This window comes from Thunnus albacares, chromosome 4, assembly GCF_914725855.1.
Source record: "Thunnus albacares chromosome 4, fThuAlb1.1, whole genome shotgun sequence".
Lineage (NCBI taxonomy): Eukaryota > Metazoa > Chordata > Actinopteri > Scombriformes > Scombridae > Thunnus > Thunnus albacares.
Window position 1 is genome coordinate 683,505 of NC_058109.1, and position 20,298 is coordinate 703,802.

At 39.8% G+C, this 20,298-nt stretch overlaps 3 protein-coding genes across 6 annotated transcripts in view; 1 reads left to right on the forward strand and 2 right to left on the reverse strand.

The window, feature by feature from the left end:
• LOC122981346 (nuclear factor 7, ovary-like) overlaps nt 1–20,298 on the forward strand; it is a 504,535-nt gene that overhangs the window by 189,366 nt on the left and 294,871 nt on the right. The gene's annotated exons all lie outside the window — the stretch shown is intronic.
• Nucleotides 228–18,262, reverse strand: LOC122981348 (E3 ubiquitin-protein ligase TRIM39-like). 2 transcript variants are annotated; one of them, XM_044350041.1, is made up of 2 exons: nt 18,221–18,262; nt 228–2,070 (listed from the first exon to the last, which is right to left on the reverse strand). In XM_044350041.1, exon 2 carries the CDS (start codon nt 2,051–2,053, stop codon nt 656–658), a length of 1,398 nt encoding a protein of 465 aa, XP_044205976.1. In that variant the 5' UTR covers nt 2,054–2,070; nt 18,221–18,262; the 3' UTR covers nt 228–655. The 2 variants fall into 2 exon arrangements, with proteins under 2 accessions (XP_044205976.1, XP_044205975.1); XM_044350040.1 differs by lacking the exon at nt 18,221–18,262 and adding an exon at nt 2,180–2,843.
• LOC122981350 (nuclear factor 7, brain-like) lies at nt 15,603–18,278 on the reverse strand. 3 transcript variants are annotated; one of them, XM_044350047.1, is made up of 3 exons: nt 18,221–18,278; nt 17,450–17,686; nt 15,603–17,340 (listed from the first exon to the last, which is right to left on the reverse strand). In XM_044350047.1, exon 3 carries the CDS (start codon nt 17,321–17,323, stop codon nt 15,929–15,931), a length of 1,395 nt encoding a protein of 464 aa, XP_044205982.1. In that variant the 5' UTR covers nt 17,324–17,340; nt 17,450–17,686; nt 18,221–18,278; the 3' UTR covers nt 15,603–15,928. The 3 variants fall into 3 exon arrangements, with proteins under 3 accessions (XP_044205982.1, XP_044205983.1, XP_044205981.1); XM_044350048.1 differs by lacking the exon at nt 17,450–17,686 and having other exon boundaries at nt 18,221–18,276; XM_044350046.1 differs by having other exon boundaries at nt 17,450–18,227.

Consider the following 20,298-nt stretch of genomic DNA (forward strand, 5'->3'; position numbering starts at 1 on the left):
GACTCGATAGAGAAAAACGTTTTGTAAATGAAAATAAGCCTCAGGAAAGAGATGTTATGCTGCTGCTCACTAACTTTGTCTCTGCTTTCTTTGTCTTTGGTGCTCTGCTGGACGTAAACACATCGTGAGTCAGTCTGATTGGACGTCATGTCTGCAATGCATTCTGGTTGTTGTAGGATTCCCCCCTAAGAACAGTATAAATAATCTAAACATTTGTTCTCAGTTTTCTATAGTCAAAGGGCACCTAATTCAAAAATAATTGCACATTTCTACTACACAGGTGATCTAGTTTAAAGAAATCCTCATATTGACAGCGGTGAGTTTTTCCTTTAACGTTTGAAAACTATAATTTCAACATACAGTCATTGATTCTTGGCTGCTGGTCTTCATGGATCCACATCGACATCAGAAAACATTAACAACTATTGAAAATGATACAGTATCAATAAAAAACTAAAAATAAGGCTGAAGACACAAACTATAAAGATCAGAAAATAAAACAAGTAAAACAACATGAACATATTTTGGAATAATGAGACAGCAGCAGGACAGAAGCTTCAGAGGTTAAATTCAGCCACTTTTCCCTTTAAGAAATAAATGACAGTAATTATAAGAACCATCATCATCATCATCATCATCATCATCATCATTGTCTCTAACTGCTCTGTTCCACTGTCACAGAGACCTTCAGTGGGGAAATCTTCAGTGGGAGTTTATCCTCAGTGCCAATGAGTGGAAACAGTGTGTCAGTGAAAGTGTGTGTGAAGGTGTGTATGTGTGTGTTAGTATCAGGATCAGAGAACGACAGATTTCTTCTGTTCCAGTCCAGATTCACTCTGATCCTCTGGAGCTTCTTCTTCACTGGGAGATCAGTGAGGGGAGCTGGTGGTGAACGTGCTGAGTATTCACCTTCATAGAACCCTATTCTCCATAATCCAGACCGTATGCGTCCCTTCCTCTGGACAGACTCTGATAACACACCCAGTGACCAGTATGTATTGTCTCCAACCTCGACATCCCAGCTGTGAGTCCCTGAGTTAAAGCCTTCAGAGCCCAGAACAGAGAAGGAGTAGAAGTCAAACCTCTCTGGATTATCAGGAAGCTGCTGGTTCTCTCCTCGTCTCACACTGGTCAGATCATCAGACAGGATGAGATATGGATCAGCAGTGTTTGGATCCAGAATGACAGGAGTGTAGGAGACCATCTCCTTCATGTTGTTCCAGATGTTGAAGGTCAGGTTGCCCAGGTGTTTGGCCTGGTCTATCAGAGCTCCTGAGGGCAGCTGTGGATCATCCAGCAGGGGGCAGCGCTGGACTCTTTCCACTGCAGCCTTGTAGTTGTGCAGGAATGAGACGTCTTCAGCTCTCAGCTCCTCCTCTGTGGCTCTGACTGTGTGTGAAAGAGCTGCTATCTCTCTGCTCAGAGCCTCCATCTTCTCCTTCATCATCTGACTCTTCTGCTCCTCTTCCTCCCCCAGAGCAGTCATCCTGGCCTCCTCTTCCTCTTCTAGAAACTGGTGAAGCTTCTTAAACTGCTCCTTAATCTGCCTCTCTGTGTGTCGGGCCTGGACCTTAATGTGTTGTGCTGTTTGATCAAACTTCACTTTAACTTCTTCACAAACCTTTAACTTCTTCTTTAAAGGCTCCAGAGTTTCCTCAAGTTTCTTCTTGTGTTGTCGTGCAGCTTCATCGACGGGTCTGATTATGTGGTTGGTGTGTTTTTCGGAATCTCTGCAGACGACACACACTGGCTGCTGATGGTCCAGACAGAAGAGTTTGAGTTTCTCAGAGTGCAGACTGCAGAGAGCCTCTGAAGCTCTCTGATCTCTGTCCTGTAAGAAGGACTCACACAGGTTCTTTAACGCCAGGTTACAAGGTGGTTCTGGCTTTGAAGATCTTCTCTTACAAACTGGACACTCACGTGTTTGTTTCTCTCTCCACCAGCTCTTCAGACAGTCTTTACAGAAGCTGTGGCTACATGACAGAAGAACAGGATCTCTAAAGATGTTATGACAGACCGGACAGCAGAGATCCTCCTCTGATCTGGAAGCCATTTTGTCTCCGAGTGAAGCTGAAAACACAGCAGACAGAAAGTACAGTCAGTCATGGCTCCCCTCCCTCCTCTACTAACCTCACTGACATTTACTTTCACTTTGACTCCAGTTTTTAGTCAAACTCACATTCAGTGTGTGGAGAGTCAGCAGGTTGAAGCAGCAGAGTTCTAGTTTTCACTTTTCTCTCCTGTAGCTGTTCTCACTCAGAGGAAGCTGTTAGTTTGGTCTGAAGGTGAATCTGATCGTCTGTTTTTCAGTCTGTGTGTCTCTTTAGAGACGAAGAATAAACTGTTTCCTGCTTTGTCTCAGGTGAGTCAGCTGAGGGGCGGAGCTTTGTCAGACCTCTTCTGATAAATGCTGTTGCTTCACATGTAAAACAGAGTGTGTTTCATTTAAAAGTTCAAAGATACACCTACCAACTCCTCTAAAGATTAATGACTAACAGGTTTTATCTGATTCTATCTGTACAGTACAGAACATCTTGACCTTTATGAACCTTATAAATAAACTGTCATTGAGAGGGGAAGTTCTGTTGTGACATAGCATTTATTGTGAAAGCTTTACAGGAGCTTTGGATACACAAAGGAGGGAATATTGTTCTGGTTGATCTTGTTAAGATTTGGCAAATTTCCCCCAAACCAAAAAGGACAGTACCAACACATGTAAGAAATGACGGCACGCTGATGAACTTGTTCTGGTGCTCTCTGGTGGCACCGAGAGTGTTTACTGACACACCCAGCAAGTCTTGCACCATCGGATCATCGCTGCTTTTGCTGCCTCAGCTTGTGACGGTTGGACTGGTTGTGTTTTCAGGGTGCCAGATCTCTCTCCTGCCATGTTGTCAGTAGTCACAAAATATTGATTTGATTTGATTTGATTTATTGAACAGGACAGTATGCAGTATTAAGCATAAATGATGCATTGCATCAGAGTTAGCTTGAAGCTAATTTGCATCTCTAGTCCATTATAATCAAAACGTACAACAGCACAACAACAAACAGTGCAAAGCAAAAACAAACAAACAAACAAACAAACAAAAAACACAAAGAACAAACCGTACAAAATACAAAGCTACACACAACAGCACATCACATACACCCACAATGTCAATTAAAAATTAATAATGTAACCAAGGCTCAGTGGTCAAACAGCTGATTGGTCTTTAGTTGATTTTTTAATTTGGCCTTGAATGTATTGAACTACAGTTCTTCATATAATCAGATAGAGCGTTCAACTGAGTGGCGGCTTTCACACAGAAAGCTGACTGCCCAAATGCAGTGCGACGAAATGGTATGGAACAATTAAGGCAAGAATATTCATATATTCCAGCATGTTTTTATAATCCCCAAAATCCCACAGTCTCTGAGGAACACTCCACAAAAAACAAAATACTCCAACTAAAAACTCCAGTACAGGTTTCCCCTTTCAAATATAATTCACTTCAGTTTTTCCAACTAAAATAACATTAAGTTCAGTTTGTTTTCAATTCAAATAACCAAAAAAGGCTCTTAATTAAAAAAAAAAAAGATTTACTCACAGGAGTCAGTTTGAAGGTGAATCTGGTCATTTCTTTTTCAGACTGTAAGTACAGTCGGATTCTTTCAGCACCGCTGTTGTCTTTTCCTAAGTCCTTATGAATTCTCCTTCACATCCTTCACCTCCATGGAAAACATCATGAGATCAGGAAAAAGTGGTTAAGAATAGACAGGAGGTACTTTTCAACCACAGTGTGTCTCTTTAGAGAGGAAGAATCAACTGTTTCCTGGTTTGTCTCAGGTGAGTCAGGTGGGGGATGGAGCTCTGTCACTCTTCTTCCAATAAATGCTGTTGCTTCACACGAAGCACACAGGGAGTGTTTCAATTAAAAGTTCAAAGCACACCTACTACACCTCTAAAGATTAATGATTAAAAGGGTTTAACAGCTAGACTACCTTATTCATGAGTCCTAAAGGATAGACTTTCTATTGCTGCCACCTTGCTGAGCTGATTAAACCAGACATTCACAGATGGAGCTGACGGGGATCTCCACTCACACAGCCCATCATGAACCCACTCTGCATCCGATTGTGATAAATCCCTCGAAAGAGAAGGGTCACCCAGAACACCAAGAGCAGGGGAGACGGGGATTTTATGTCTGAGAATTATATCATTGTAAAGTCCCCTCCAAAAGTCATGTATGTTAGGACAATAACATAGCATGAGCATCAGATGATGATATGAAGTTTGGATGGAGTCCAGTAAACTCTGTTCAAGATCTTAAATTGAAAGTCTACTTTTAAGTTCTCTGGACATTTTCCTAAAATTCCTTAGAAAAAGGCTCCATGCCTCATCTGTGAAGCCTCCTGCACCACCTCATGGCAAAGGCTGATTTATATGAGCAGTTCAAAAGCATTGAGTAATAGTGAGAAGCTTCATGCTCTTTACCAAAGAACTCTAGTGTAGGAACATCCACATTTATTGACATGAACCTCGTTATAAGGGAACAACCCTTCCTGTAGTTTTCAACCGTGCCGGGAGGAGACACAGAAACACTTTTTATCAATCTCAGTGTTACGATACAGATCTTCATTCTCTGCTTTAAATTGAAGCCACAGACAACGACATGCTCATAAATGCATATTTATTTAATTAACTGGTTCACAGGTGAATAAATGAGGTATCAATGAGAACAGAAGTCATGAATGAATAATCAACCAGAATGAGTGTCATATGTCCTCAATGGCAAGTTATAAGTTATGAATGACTGATGGTGAAAATACAGTTACCAGAAAATTAGCTGAGGCTGAAGTTATTTGACAAACCAACTTCTCTAAGAATTAAACTGGAGAGTTCAGTTCAAATGACAGCAACTCTTAATCATAGAAGCAGATGGAGAGCAGCAGAGGTTTTGTTTATCCTACGTTTTAAAGCTTTGTCCTCGTGTGAACTGGTGACTCAGCGAGCTGTCTGCAAGAAATCAGCCGTTCAGCAGCGTAGTTTCCCAGCGAAGGTTTTCTGCTCGTGAGCGTTGCAGCAGCTTTAAGACAAAGTGTCATTTTAACGGTTTCTTCAGGTGATTCATCGAGTCATCACAGGGTTTAACCGTTAGATGGAGACAAAACTGATCTGATACAGTTGTTTCTAGTAACACAGCACTGAAGATGTCTTGATCCTTGGATGAGCGGGTCATTTTACTTAGAAGTCTCCTGACTGACTTTACTGACTTTCTCACTAAATAACTCAAAAAATAATCTGGCCAGCCAGACGAAAGTGTACTTCAAGATATTAAACACGAAAGAATTTTAACATAAAGTTTGTTTCACTGAAGTAACAATACAGCACGTAGCTTAAAAGAAAAGAAAGTTAACTTAGGAGATCACATGATACGAAAAAGTATGGACAAAGTTAAGATGGCGGAAGCCCTTAGGGACGTGACATGAATCTCCGAGGAGATACAAAAAGAAAAAGCCCCGGGCGGAGGCCGACCAAGCAGCAACCTCCAAGGCTGTAAAATGAAGCCAAAAACTGCAGTTCCTTGAATGGCCACTTGAGGCTCCAAAAGCAAGTCATTCTCCATAGACCCCCATGTTAAAAAGCCCAAATTTACAGCAGAAATAAACATGTTTACAGTCTGGTACAAAGAACGGCTATAGCTAATTTCCCCTTTCATGACAAATGTACTGGGGTTGAATTTTTTAATAACTCACCTGTTTAAATTTTATTAAGGTGCAAAGTTATGCATAATTAATGATGTGGCTGCTTTGAGTGACAGGTCACTAGCAGCTAGGTGGCTTGTTTCAGCAACCAGGCCAGAGACAGCCTTAACATATAGTCAGTATAACATTATGTAGTACTGCAGATTATTGGTTATGATCGGGATCAACGTACTTTACTGAACACTGAACTGTAAAGAAAATAATGTGTGCTATGGACAAAGAAACGAAGTGTATGAAATATATGAAGGTGACAAGAGAATAAATTAAACATAAATAATTAATAAATAATTACATCATGTAACAGCGGAGGTTGAATAAAATGCACAATCTAAAGTCCAGTTTGATGAGTGTAGGGCTGAAATGAGGGATGTGACATGTAAAGTTCAGTTTTATAACCCCGTCTTCATCCCGTTTACACACACGCGTGGCTGTCGCTGGCGTCTTCACCATAGCAACGGTCGCTGAGGATCATGGATAGGCTAATGTAGCCGCTTCTGCTATCGTCCAAAACTGACAAAAATACTTGATTTCTAAACCAAAATTGAACCTTCTTTTGAATTTGGTTTTCTGGATTTTCGTTGGGAAACTAAAAAGGAATAGATCACGTGATTTTGTTTTTCATTTTTGGTTTAAAATGAAAAAAGGAAAAAACCCCATGTGACTTCTGCTTTTGGTTTCAAACACAAAAAAAAATTAGCTTGATGTCTGCAGACCTGCTGGATATTCACTCTAAAAAGGAAAAACGATAAAACGAATCAGCAAAAACCACAAACGGGCCGGGTTTGATTGGTTTTTCATTATTTGATTCTGACACCAAAAACGTTTTTTTGTTTTTTGTTTTTGAAACAAATAACAGATTTACCATTTTTTGGTTTTTGAATTACAAATGAATTACGAATTATCCGGTGATACCTGGACCCAATAAGCAGGTCTTTTATAACCTGCTTCGGCTTCAACACAGCAGGTCTGGTTTTGTATCAAATTGTTGCAGAAAAAGGTACCAGAGCAAAAAACTCTCTCTTGAAAATAAAAAGGGAGTCAGAGGTCCAAGCAGCAAAGTGTTCTTTAATGCCGGCAAAAAAGGGGAGCAATCAGCACTTTACAACGAACCAAATCGCTCCAAAGGTTTTTCTTTGGGGCATTGTTTTTATGTCCTTGGGTCGGCTTAGGTCACACCTTATCATCCACCCTCCCTAATTTTTGACCAATTATTGTGTTACTTTTATCTCCGTCACTCGTTGTTGGTCAAAACTCTTCAAAACAGGTTTTGAGGTGTTTGAGGATATGTACTGGCATATTCAATTCTACCTGATTATATCCAATTTTTATATAAGTATTGGGAATCATTTTACACCATTATTGCCAAGTTGTCTTCTGGCCTTTTATTTTTTTTATAAGTTATTCTAGTCATTTTACACCCTTATTTCTTGATCTCCTCCAGAGAGTATGTTTGAAAGGTGAAGACTTTAGCAGACCCAAGCAAAGTGACATGTAATACAAACACACTCAAATTTCTCCAGTGTATGATTATGATTCTTCTACCGTGCCTCTATACGTACAGTGTGATTAAATATGGTTCATGAGATTATAACTACACCAATACAAATTGTATCACACTAGCCCTTATTGCTTATAAACTTATAAAATCAATCTGCATAGCTTAATATTGTCTTTAAGCACACCAATGACTTTTAATGAAAATACACCACACTGGCTGCTGCTTCTTCAAACATCAGTGGATGACTTGAACTCTGCAAAATCTTTGATTAAAAGGGAAATTATGATTTTCTTCATCTAAACATATTGTTTAAAGTAAAGACTTTTCAGTGTGAATCTTTTTGTGTTTTGTGGGACTTTTGTACAGAAGCAGAAAAGGGTCATTTAGTTTTTTATCTCCAGCAGCTGCAGGTGTTTCTGAGAAATGATTCAACACAAAAGAACTAATCATATTAACTGCATGAGATATTTTATAAAAGGTTTTGTCTTTAGGGTTAAAGATACAAAAATAAAATCTATCAGCAAGTCATTTAAATCTGGTTGACTCTCTTCCACTCCGCCACTCTTCTGGAGCTGAAATGAGACTCATATGAAAATGTCTGCAGCTGAACCACAGTGACAATCTGCATAAATAAAGTGTTTCCAGAAATGAAACCTCCAAAAGTTTCCTGTGAAAGTGTCAGAAACACTGAAGGTGACGCAGAAACAGAGCAGCAGGTCTTTGAGGGGTCAGAGAGAGAGAGACACTAATTTCATAAGAAAATATTGAATGCATTAGATAATTAATGTAATTAATATGAATATATTTCACTCTGATATGTTCTTCAAGGTCACCTGTGTAAAAGTTGTTTCTGTGTTTGTTTTATTTTATTTCATCTTCTGTTGAGGATTTCAATAAGCTGTTGGAATATCCAAGGTCTTTACTCCTCAGTCTTTGGTCTGAAGAGTAAAACCTATCAATAATAATGACATCATAATCCTATCAGAAACATGGTGTAGAGGTGATGTACCCACACACTGCCCTCCCAGCTACGGAGAGATTATTGCCCCTTCCCACAAATGATCTACTGTTAGTCCAGCAGAGACTCAGGACGACTCATTATATGCTACAAGTCACATTTACACAATTCACTACAAATTCTCAACATCAGAAAATAACAAGAGATCTTCTCCCTACACAGAAGGATATATATCTATGTGCTGTGAGTCCCTTTACTTCTCTGATGACATGTTATCCCTGCCTTGAGTCACAGATATGTCATTACCAGGGGCAGCAAATATAATAATCTGTGGTGATTTTAACGCCCGGACTGGTGCACAACCTGAAGTCACCAGTAGTCAAGGAGACAGTTTGATCAGCCAGCAAGCTCCTACTATTCACCTCCATCTGCCTCCTAGAAACAACTTTGACACTGTGATGAACAGTAATGGGAGGGAGCTGCTACAACTGTGCAGAAGCCTCAGTCTGTATATGGTCAACGGTCGGGTAAGAGGGGACTCTTTGGGAAGGTTCACTTATTGTTCAACTGCTGGCAACAGCACTGTAGATTATATGATCACAGACATGGATCCCTTCTCTTTCACTGCATTCACAGTCAAGCCTCAAACCCCTTTATCAGACCACAACCAAATCACCCTCTTCCTCAAACACAACAATATCACACACACAAAACCCAGCAAGCTGTTCAACATACCCAGGACATACAGATGGGCCCTAGACAGCACTGAGCAATACCAAGAGGCCAGCAATAGTGAGGAGATTACATTATTACTACAAGAGTTGATAGAATAGCCCTACCCTCCCACTACTGACGGCATATGTGAGGCTGTCCACAATATAAACAACATCTTCAACACAACAGCAAATAAAGAAACTAAACAAACTACATACAAACAAAAGAAAAACAACAAAAAAGAACCACTGGTTTGACAAAGAATGTCAAAACCTGAAAAAACAAGTTAGAAACAAACAATCATATACGCCTTCAGTATTGTGAAGCACTTAAGACATAAAAATACAACCAGAAGCAAAAAGATAAAGCATAGTGAGAAACAGCTGTGCCTACTTGAAGAGAGTATAGAGTCTAACTGGGACTTCTGGGACCAGTGGAACTCTGTCTGTCAGTCTGAGCCTGAGGAGCTGCTCATACAGGACTGAGACATATGGACTCAACATTTTCACACCTTATTTGGACCAAAACCACCAGGAACTGACTTACAAACCAAACAAATACTGGAAAAACTACTAAATATGGAATTGATATTAAAAGACCACCAGAACCCCCTAGATTTCCTCGTTACTATCAACCATCTGAAAACAAAACTGAAGACCCTCAAAAGCAAAGAAGCATGTGGGCCTGATGGGAGACTGAACCAAATGCTGAAATACAGCTCAGAAAAATTCCACTTGTCTATTCTAAAATGATTCAACCTAATTGTGAGTGTGGGATATTTTGCTGAGAGGTGGAATAATGGTCTTATTACAGCTATATTTAAAAGTGGAGACAGATTTGAGCCTCAGAATTACAATTACATCTGACCATATCTTCACCCTCATCACCCTCATTAACACACATGTGCACCACAATAAAAAGAACATTTATTCATGTTTTGTAGATTTGGTTGTATTTGGCATGAAGGGCTCTTTTATGGATTATTAGAGAGTGGCATAGGGGATAAAACCTATGATCTAATTCAATCAATGTATCTTAATAACAGATGTGCAATTAAAATGTGAAACAGAAGGAGCAGTTACTTCAGACAGTACCGTGGGGTGAAACAGGGCTCCAGTTTGAGCCCAACGCTCTTTAACATATATAGAAATACATTTGCACAACAAGTACAAACATCCACAGCTGCTGGTGTGACTCTGCAGGACACAGAGGTCAAATGTCTGATGTTTGCTGATGACCTGGTTCTCCTGTCTCCCTCCAGAGAGGCTTACAGCAGAGCCTGGACGTCCTCCACAAGTTCAGTCACACATGGGCCCTAACTGGAAATATGAACAAGACCAAAATATTGACTTTCCAAAAAAGATCCAACTCTCAGAACAATACATTCACATTAGGAAATATAAACATGGAGCCAACAGAACATTCTACATATTTAGGCTTGAATATCAGTTCCACTGGACGTTTTGGCTGTGAATGAGCTGAAGGAGAAGGCAAGAAGAGCTTTCTACACCATCAAAAGAAAAATACCCACTGACCTTCCAGTTAGGACCTGGCTCAACGTTCTACATTCAGTAATAGAGCCAATAATGTTATATGGTAGTGAAGTGTGGGGTCCACTTACCAGCCAAGACCTCCCAACATGGGACAAACAGCCGCTGGAAGCCCTGCATGCAGAACTGTGCAGAAACATACTGAGAGTCCACAGACACACAGCCAATAATACCTGCAGGGCAGAACTTGGTCAAGACCCTTTAATCATTCAAATTCACAAACACCTCCAATCTAGCGACCCCCAGTCCTCCCAGTACAAAGGCCTTCAGTGGCACCAGTTGAACAAAGGTCAGAGTCCCCTCTGCCAGCTGCAGCTGAAGCTCTGCCCACACACACCAAAAACAATCTGACCAACCAAATCACCTCAACATCATGTGATCTGTGTCTATGGTTTATATTACAAACATCAGACCTGACAGAGCTGCTGTCCAGACATTAAACATATATTATATATCTGTTTCACTGTGAAGGAAGAAACCAAAGAAAGATAATTAATAAACAAAAGACGCAGAGAAATCAGATGAATAAGAATAATTAAAGAGAAAATAATAATACAACTTGAATTAATTACAGCTGCAACTTTTCAAGGCTGAACTCTTATTTTAAAGCACAACATCTCTGGAAGTGAATCCTCATATTTAATCTGTTTATTCTTCATTATTTCTACAGGTTATCATGTGGTAAATTAAGAATGTATTTATCTATTTGCATTTGACTTCAAACATTTCTAAATGAGTTTGAAGTTGTCTGTTTGTCTCTACAAGCAACAAATATCATGTCTGTTTAATCTGGAATATTTTCATAACTGGGATTATGATCATTTCCAACATGGTTTTAGTTTTGGGCAGAAAAAGAAGAGTCTGATATTGTAAATGTATCATTTATTAGATTTGACCTTTAAACTACAGTCAACTACTTTCAAAGATGCTGCTACGTTCCTCTTCAATCTGCGCTGCACATCAGCTGTTGCAGTTTAAAGTATTACACTGATTACACTTATCACAGAAAAAGCTCAAATATACAGTCTGAGACCACTTTCCCAGAGTGAAACCCTGTAAATCCTGCATGCGAGCGATGTGGACAGTCTCCAGCCCACATGTGACTATCGGACATCTTAGAAATACCTGTTGATCCATCGGCAGCCGTCTTTGGAGTCAAAGGATCTGATGTGGTTCTAACCAGCTTTCAATACAACATGATATCATTTGTAACCCTGCTGGCACCGACTGATGTCACTAAACTGGAAGCAAGCGGAGGCTCCAACCTGCTCTGCCTTTAGGAAAGATGTTATGCAAAACCTGCAGTTAGAAAAAATTAAATACATTAAATACATATGTTTTCCTGTTGTCTATATTTGAATTAAAGTATCGCACACTAATGCAATACTGCTTTTCCTCAAACTGTACATGTCTGATAGTTTACCTGTAAAACTCTGACTCGTTTTATTTCTATTCTGTTGTCCATGATGTTTATTTTTTATGCCTTTTTAATATCTGTACATGAAATTCTTCTTCCTGTTGTTCAGCTGTATATTGTGTTTATGTAGTTTAATGGTTGATAGTGTATAAATGTGTATATTGTGTTGATGTAGTTTAATGGTTGATAGTGTATAAATGTGTATATTGTGTTTATATGTAGTTTAATGGTTGATAGTGTATAAATGTGTATATAGTGTTTATGTAGTTTAATGGTTGATAGTGTATAAATGTGTATATTGTGTTTATGTAGTTTAATGGTTGATAGTGTATAAATGTGTATATTGTGTTTATGTAGTTTAATGGTTGATAGTGTATAAATGTGTATATTGTGTTTATGTAGTTTAATGGTTGATAGTGTATAAATGTGTATATAGTGTAAATACAGTCAGATGTGTAGCTCTCTATAGAACGTACTACAGTGTATCTACAGGAACGAGTCATAGAAATGCAGCAGGAAGCTTTCATCATGTTTTTGGTTGAATATAGATGTATTTCAGTGTGGTTCTGATCCGTATGAATACATGTTAGTGTTTGAACATAAACTGTTTGGAAGTGAGGAGTTTGTTGCTTGTTTGTGTTTGAGTGAGAAACGTATTGAGGACATTTGAAGGCTGTAGTCACTGAATGCTTTCTGTGTGAAAACTATGAAAATGTGTCAAAGTTTGATCCTGAACTGTTGCTGTTGTGTCGACTGTGTGAAGAGTTTTGAAGACATTGATACCTGCAGGTGATCGATCAGGAAATAACTGTAATCAGATTATGTGTCTGTCGGTTGATGTTCAGTCTGTTTGTGTCTCTGCTTCCACTCTGCTGTCCAGTTGTGTATAAATCAGATGTTCGTCCTAATCTCTCCGTCTGTCTGTCGTCTTGCAGCAGGAAGCTGTTTGTTGTGGTTTCATCAGTGTGTGTGTGTGTGTGTGTGTGTGTGTGTGTGTGTGTGTGTGTGTGTGTGTGTGTGTGTGTGTGTGTGTGTGTGTGTGTGTGTGCTTTAATTAGGGCGTGCACATGCAGGAGTGTGTTCACTCTGTTGTTTCGGTGTAACATCAAACGATGAAGTGAAGCTCAGCATGCAGAGACTTGAAGCTGCAGAGAGTCCATCATGTCTGCTCTGATTGTGACTGAAGTTTATTTTACAAGACGTCTGCAGAACTTTTTCCATTTATGTAACGAGATAATAGAAATAATTATAATAATGATGATTATAATCAGCAGCAGCTTCCTCCACTTTACATCTGCAAGTCTGTCAAATCTCCCAGATGAGCAGCTGCCGGTCCTCTCAGGAACACCAGCTGTGTCTACTGAACAGTGTAAGGAGCCCTTTAGTAAAACCTCACCTGGACAGCAGCTCCTGGAAATGATGTCATGATGATGTCATACGACTAAACAGCAAATATGTTTTATTAGAAACAAACCCACTGCTCCCACTGCTCCCACTGCTCCCACAGCTCCCACTGCTACCAGTGCTCCCACTGCACCCACTGCACCCACAGCTCCCACTGATCCCACATCTCCCACTGCTCCCACAGCTCCCACTGATCCTACAGCTCCCACTGATCCCACATCTCCCACAGCTCCCACAGCTCCCACTGAATGAAAAAACTGACACAGAAGAATTTAAACCAAAGTAAAGATGAATTTATATATTTAAACTTTATTTTCTGTGTATATAGAATCGTATATTTCTATTTTTGCTCTGTGACTAAAACACTTTCTAAACTAACTGATTGGAAATGAACCAAATGAACAGAAAATGAAGTTTTTACAAAAATAATCCAAACAAAAGGTTTTATTGTTTCATATACTACCATAAAATATAATATGTAACTAATATTATTTATATGTACAAACCTCCAGTCTATGTTTAAAACATATTTTTTCTTTAAGTTATAAATGTGTTGTTTGAGTTTTAATGAATCCTCTGTGAACGGAGGCATTGAGCGGTGCTCAGAGACGTTATATCATCTGAATGTGTTTGACATACGGCCTGATGAACAACGTCCCTCCTGCTCTGTCTGACGCCTTTAAACCTGCTCTGTTGTCCTGAGCTGCGAGCCTCCTGATTGGTCAGACAGCAGCGAGAGCGCAGGATAAATAGAGAGGAGACGCAGACTTCAGCAGACACGTCAACAGCAACAAGAAGACAGGCAGCAGCTGAAAAGCTGAAACACATCTGGAAATGTCTCAGAATCTGGACCTGAATGTGCAGGAGCATGAAGGAGCAGCTGCTCAGGAGATGCACAATAAACATGTTCAATATGTTTCTGATCGTCAGGACGAGGTAACGATGAGCAGAGGTGGAAAATATCTAAGTACATTTTAGGGGTGAGCCCAAATACAAATACATTATTCAGCAAAGCACAAATAGTGGGTTTTATATGAATATTTGTTTCATACAAATATGTTAAAGTTATGTGTTGTTATGTGTTACAGAGATAAAGCTGAACTACTGACACAAGCAAAGTGCTGCCAACAGACTCCATAACCTGTTGTTCCTCTTCTCCTTTCACAAAGTCAGGCTGTAAAAAACAGACAATAAATGAAAAGTGCAAATCAATAATTATCTTTGAAGTTCTTCTACATATTACAGGCTGTGCTGTCTGTGTGTTATGGGTGTATAAATAGGTAGAGGTCTGTCTGCAATGAGGTGATGAGTAAAGTTTTATCTCAGTAGTCAGCGCAGTCGTCTCTGATCTGAGACTCCAGTTAGAGACCCGGTGTGGGGACCTCCTTCATAAGGTAGTTTATTCATGAACACTTATTGTAACACTTTAATTTTCTAAAAGTTAAAAGTCTAATAAAAACAAAAACAGGATTTTTAAGCCTCTTTCCACTTTTATTGGAATACAAATACAAATACTGGGATCTCTGCACATCCCTCGTGTCACAGATTAGCATGAAAAGAAACAAAGTACATTAAATTGATGAAGGAGATCTCATCCTGAGGAGGACAGCAGGAGCCCGTCCTCCTCTGCCCCCCCCCCCCCCCCCTCCATATTCCATATAGAAACTAAACACAAAATATTGAACATTAATAGTTTTTTTTACAGTCGGCTGTACCAGGAGTTTACAGGTAGAAAACTGCTTTGTTTTTATTGATTGATCTGTTGATTGTATGTACACGGCCACAGTAGCTCTGTATGTCCGCAGTGAAACCAGAGAGCTCACAGAGAAACTTGATCCATCATTATAGATACGTTTATTTTAATAAGTTCAGTGAATCAGTGCGCTGATTACACAGCACAGCACAGTGTAATCAGACGAGAGTGTGGCCTGACACACAAACATCAGCTGACTTTCTCTGTGATAACACTAACACAAACAAACTACTGGAAGCACTCAGTAAGTTGATCCACATAACGTAGGTGACTCCAGCGTGCTGTTTGTTTTATGATCCTTTGAAAACAGACTCGATAGAGAAAAACGTTTTGTAAATGAAAATAAGCCTCAGGAAAGAGATGTTATGCTGCTGCTCACTAACTTTGTCTCTGCTTTCTTTGTCTTTGGTGCTCTGCTGGACGTAAACACATCGTGAGTCAGTCTGATTGGACGTCATGTCTGCAATGCATTCTGGTTGTTGTAGGATTCCCCCCTAAGAACAGTATAAATAATCTAAACATTTGTTCTCAGTTTTCTATAGTCAAAGGGCACCTAATTCAAAAATAATTGCACATATAATTTCAACATACAGTCATTGATTCTTGGCTGCTGGTCTTCATGGATCCACATCGACATCAGAAAACATTAACAACTATTGAAAAAGATACAGTATCAATAAAAAACAAAAAATAAGGCTGAAGACACAAACTATAAAGATCAGAAAATAAAACAAGTAAAACAACATGAACATATTTTGGAATAATGAGACAGCAGCAGGACAGAAGCTTCAGAGGTTAAATTCAGCCACTTTTCCCTTTAAGAAATAAATGACAGTAATTATAAGAACCATCATCATCATCATCATCATCATCATCATCATCGTCTCTAACTGCTCTGTTCCACTGTCACAGAGACCTTCAGTGGGGAAATCTTCAGTGGGAGTTTATCCCAAGTGTCAATGTATGGAAACAGTGTGTCAGTGAAAGTGTGTGTGAAGGTGTGTATGTGTGTGTTAGTATCAGGATCAGAGAACGACAGATTTCCTCTGTTCCAGTCCAGATTCACTCTGATCCTCTGGAGCTTCTTCTTCACTGGGAGAACAGTGGAGGGAGCTGGTGGTGACCATGCTGAGTATTCACCTTCATAGAACCATATTCCCCATAATCCAGACTGTATGATTCCCTTCCTCTGGACAGACTCTGATAACACACCCAGTGACCAGTTTGTATTGTCTCCAACCTCGACATAACAGCTGTGAGTCCCTGAGTTAAAGCCCTCAGAGCCCAGAACAGAGGAGTAGAAGTCAAACCTCTCTGGATTATCAGGAAGCTGCTGTTTCTCTCCTCCTCTCACACTGGTCAGATCATCAGACAGGATGAGTCTTGGATCAGCAGTGTTTGGATCCAGAATGACAGGAGTGTAGGAGACCATCTCCTTCATGTTGTTCCAGATGTTGAAGGTCAGGTTGCCCAGGTGTTTGGCCTGGTCTATCAGAGCTCCTGAGAGCAGCTGTGGATCATCCAGCAGGGGGCAGCGCTGGACTCTTTTCACTGCAGCCTTGTAGTTGTGCAGGAATGAGACGTCTTCAGCTCTCAGCTCCTCCTCTGTGGCTCTGACTGTGTGTGAAAGAGCTGCTATCTCTCTGCTCAGAGCCTCCATCGTCTCCTTCATCATCTGACTCTTCTGCTCCTCTTCCTCCCTCAGAGCAGCCATCCTGGCCTCCTCTTCCTCTTCTAGAAACTGGTGAAGCTTCTTAAACTGCTCCTTAATCTGCCTCTCTGTGTGTCGGGCCTGGACCTTAATGTGTTCTGCTGTTTGATCAAACTCCACTTTAACTTCTTCACAAACCTTTAACTTCTCCTTTAAAGGCTCCAGAGTTTCCTCAAGTTTCTTCTTGTGTTGTCGTGCAGCTTCATCGACGGGTCTGAATCTGTGGTTGGTGTGTTTTTCTGAATCTCTGCAGATGTGACACACTGGCTGCTGATGGTCCAGACAGAAGAGTTTGAGTTTCTCAGAGTGCAGACTGCAGAGAGCCTCTGAAGCTCTCTGATCTCTGTCCTGTAAGAAGGACTCACACAGGTTCTTTAACACCAGGTTACAAGGTGGTTGTTCCCTTGAAGATCTTCTCTTACAAACTGGACACTCACGTGTTTGTTTCTGTCTCCACCAGCTCTTCAGACAGTCTTTACAGAAGCTGTGGCTACATGACAGAACAACAGGATCTCTAAAGACGTCATGACAGACTAGACAGCAGAGATCCTCCTCTGATCTGGAAGCCATTTTGTCTCCGAGTGAAGCTGAAAACACAGCAGACAGAAAGTACAGTCAGTCATGGCTCCCCTCCCTCCTCTACTAACCTCACTGACATTTACTTTCACTTTGACTCCAGTTTTTAGTCAAACTCACATTCAGTGTGTGGAGAGTCAGCAGGTTGAAGCAGCAGAGTTCTAGTTTTCACTTTTCTCTCCTGTAGCTGTTCTCACTCAGAGGAAGCTGTTAGTTTGGTCTGAAGGTGAATCTGATCGTCTGTTTTTCAGTCTGTGTGTCTCTTTAGAGACGAAGAATAAACTGTTTCCTGCTTTGTCTCAGATGAGTCAGCTGAGGGGCGGAGCTTTGTCAGACCTCTTCTGATAAATGCTGTTGCTTCACATGTAAAACAGAGTGTGTTTCATTTAAAAGTTCAAAGATACACCTACCAACTCCTCTAAAGATTAATGACTAACAGGTTTTATCTGATTCTATCTGTACAGTACAGAACAAGCTTTTATTGTGCAGGAACTTAAGGTTCACATAGCAGTGATGTAGGCAGAAATTGTACGTTCTGCATCACAAAGTCAATAACAGTAAAACACTGTCTATCAAACATGCTCAACCAACAGAGCATCAGATTATAAAGGCTGTACCCAACAGTACACACAAAAAGCGTCTTTTACAGCCTGTACAGACTAAAACAGAGTGTGTTTCATTTAAAAGTAAAACACAGCGGACGAGACGTTAAAAGAGGAAGTCAGTTGTGTTTCCTGCTGTTGAAAGTTTCTCAGTCACTTTGACTCGTGTTTTTTCAGTCAGCAGCAGGTTGAAGTTGAACTATTTCACTACTTCAGGTCTTCAGTGCTTCCTGCTGTAACTGTCCTCTCTCAGTTTAAATCACAGTTTTGTAATGAAGGTAAATCTTACCGTCTGTCTGCCTCCTTCCAGTGAAGCTGAACAGTAAGAACCTGTTTCCTGCTTTGTGTCACATGATATCCTGTAAGAGGTGGAGCTTATTAAAGGAACAGATGATAAATATGATGAATACGATCCGTCGCGCTGCTTTGAGATCACATCATCATGTCAACATAACTTTCATGGGAAGAGCACAAAGAGAAGATGATGATGATGTGATGAAGCTCTGTCAGCTGTCTGCATCTCAAATGGAAAAAATACACAAGAAACCAAACTCATCTCCACTGTTATTCTACTGGTTTTTAAAGAGACATGAAAAACATGACAACACTGGTACCAACACAACTGTAGCACCACTAATAAAACCTCACAGTAACATGACATCAGCTATATATTAAACAAAAGCTGCTCAAAGATAAAAACAGTGAATCAAAGTGAAATACAAATAAACAAGAGAGCCAACAACAATAAATAAGATCAATAAAAAGCACTGATATGTTTTGGATATTTAAATTAAATGACTCTGAAAATGATCTAATGGGTTTCAGATCATTTCAAAAAGTAAACTGAGAAAAAACTTTGCAGCTGATTTTCTCAAACTTTACATTGTTATGGTTTTATATTCTTATTCAGTCCATCACGGATCTGTCAGACGTCTGATGATATCTGTCGATATTAATAACAACAAATTCTGGCACATATAAGTGTTTTATTTCTCATGCAATGATTTTTAGGGCCCGAGCATGAAACTACTCTCCTGAGACTGAAAACATGATGCTGTTATTAGTCTTTGGAGCCGTTTCTAAACAAACTAACGTGACCAAACTCTTCATGATGAAGGAACATGTCACCCAGTGCAGCGGTGTGACTCACTGACGTGTTTTTAATAAGATATATCAGGCTTTGATACACACACAATACTTGTTAGTAGATCAGTTCATTGTTGGTTTGGATCCAAACATGAAGAAAAATATAGAAAATTGCCAGAAATATCCTTTAAGTCTTGTGATACCAACAATGGTATATCTGAGGTGTAATTAACTCTGCAAGGCCACGTGACACACACGTGCTATATAGTACCTGATCCTCCCACACTGTGTCACATGATCCTGATGTTTGCTAACAATCTTCTAATTTTATATATCTTTTAATGCCAACGAACAAACCAGGACTTTGGGGTTCTCCCAGAATTTTAAGTTTGGCATGGCGGTTAAAAAAAAATAAACTACTGAGATTTAATCTAGTTGGCACATGTGAAGTCTGAAACAGAGGCAGGCTGCTGGGGCTTTAGCTTCCTGGGAATATTATTAACTGCTGGATGAAGGTCATAGATGGGAAATAGTGTGTGTGTGTGTGTGTGTGTGTGACAGTGGCGGCTGGTGACTCAAAAAACTGGGGAGGACAGGAGGAAAACCAACAGTTTTGATGGTATTTTTCTACAGCACTTTATCACTAAACTGTCACCCTCACTCCATTTTTTGCTTCCCTTCATAGGTCATCTCCACTACTGAATTATAAATATAAGACCTATAATTACTATAAAATAAATGATATTAACACCAAACTTCATACAAAGTTTGTATATAATGTCTACAAAGTTGACATGTTAACACTTATTATTCAAGTTACTTTAAGCTAGTTATTCAATATATGACTCAGCTTAAAACAAACTGAAGAAATTGTCACAACAAGCAGCCAGACCACCTGCACTCATTCACTAATCACACAACATCAACAGGTGACTGAACAACCAGTCAATTAAAAACTGGATCAATTCCACATGAATGAGTGAGTCCAGACAGCTCACTGTAACTTCAACAAGCAAACTACCCACAACACATTATATGTATATCTCTGCTGCATTCTTGTTAAGTAGATAAATTCACATAACAGCCACACAGATACATGTAACTATCAGAGATGAAATTAGCAACCAAAGAGACAGAGAGAGAAGCTGTATCTGACTCACGTTATCTGATGTCTTCTTCTTTCTATCATGGAGATGAAGTATTCATGTCATAACATCCATTTGTAGCTGTTGGTCATCTTGTTTGTTAGTTAACAGAACTTTGTGGCTGCTGGTTAACCAG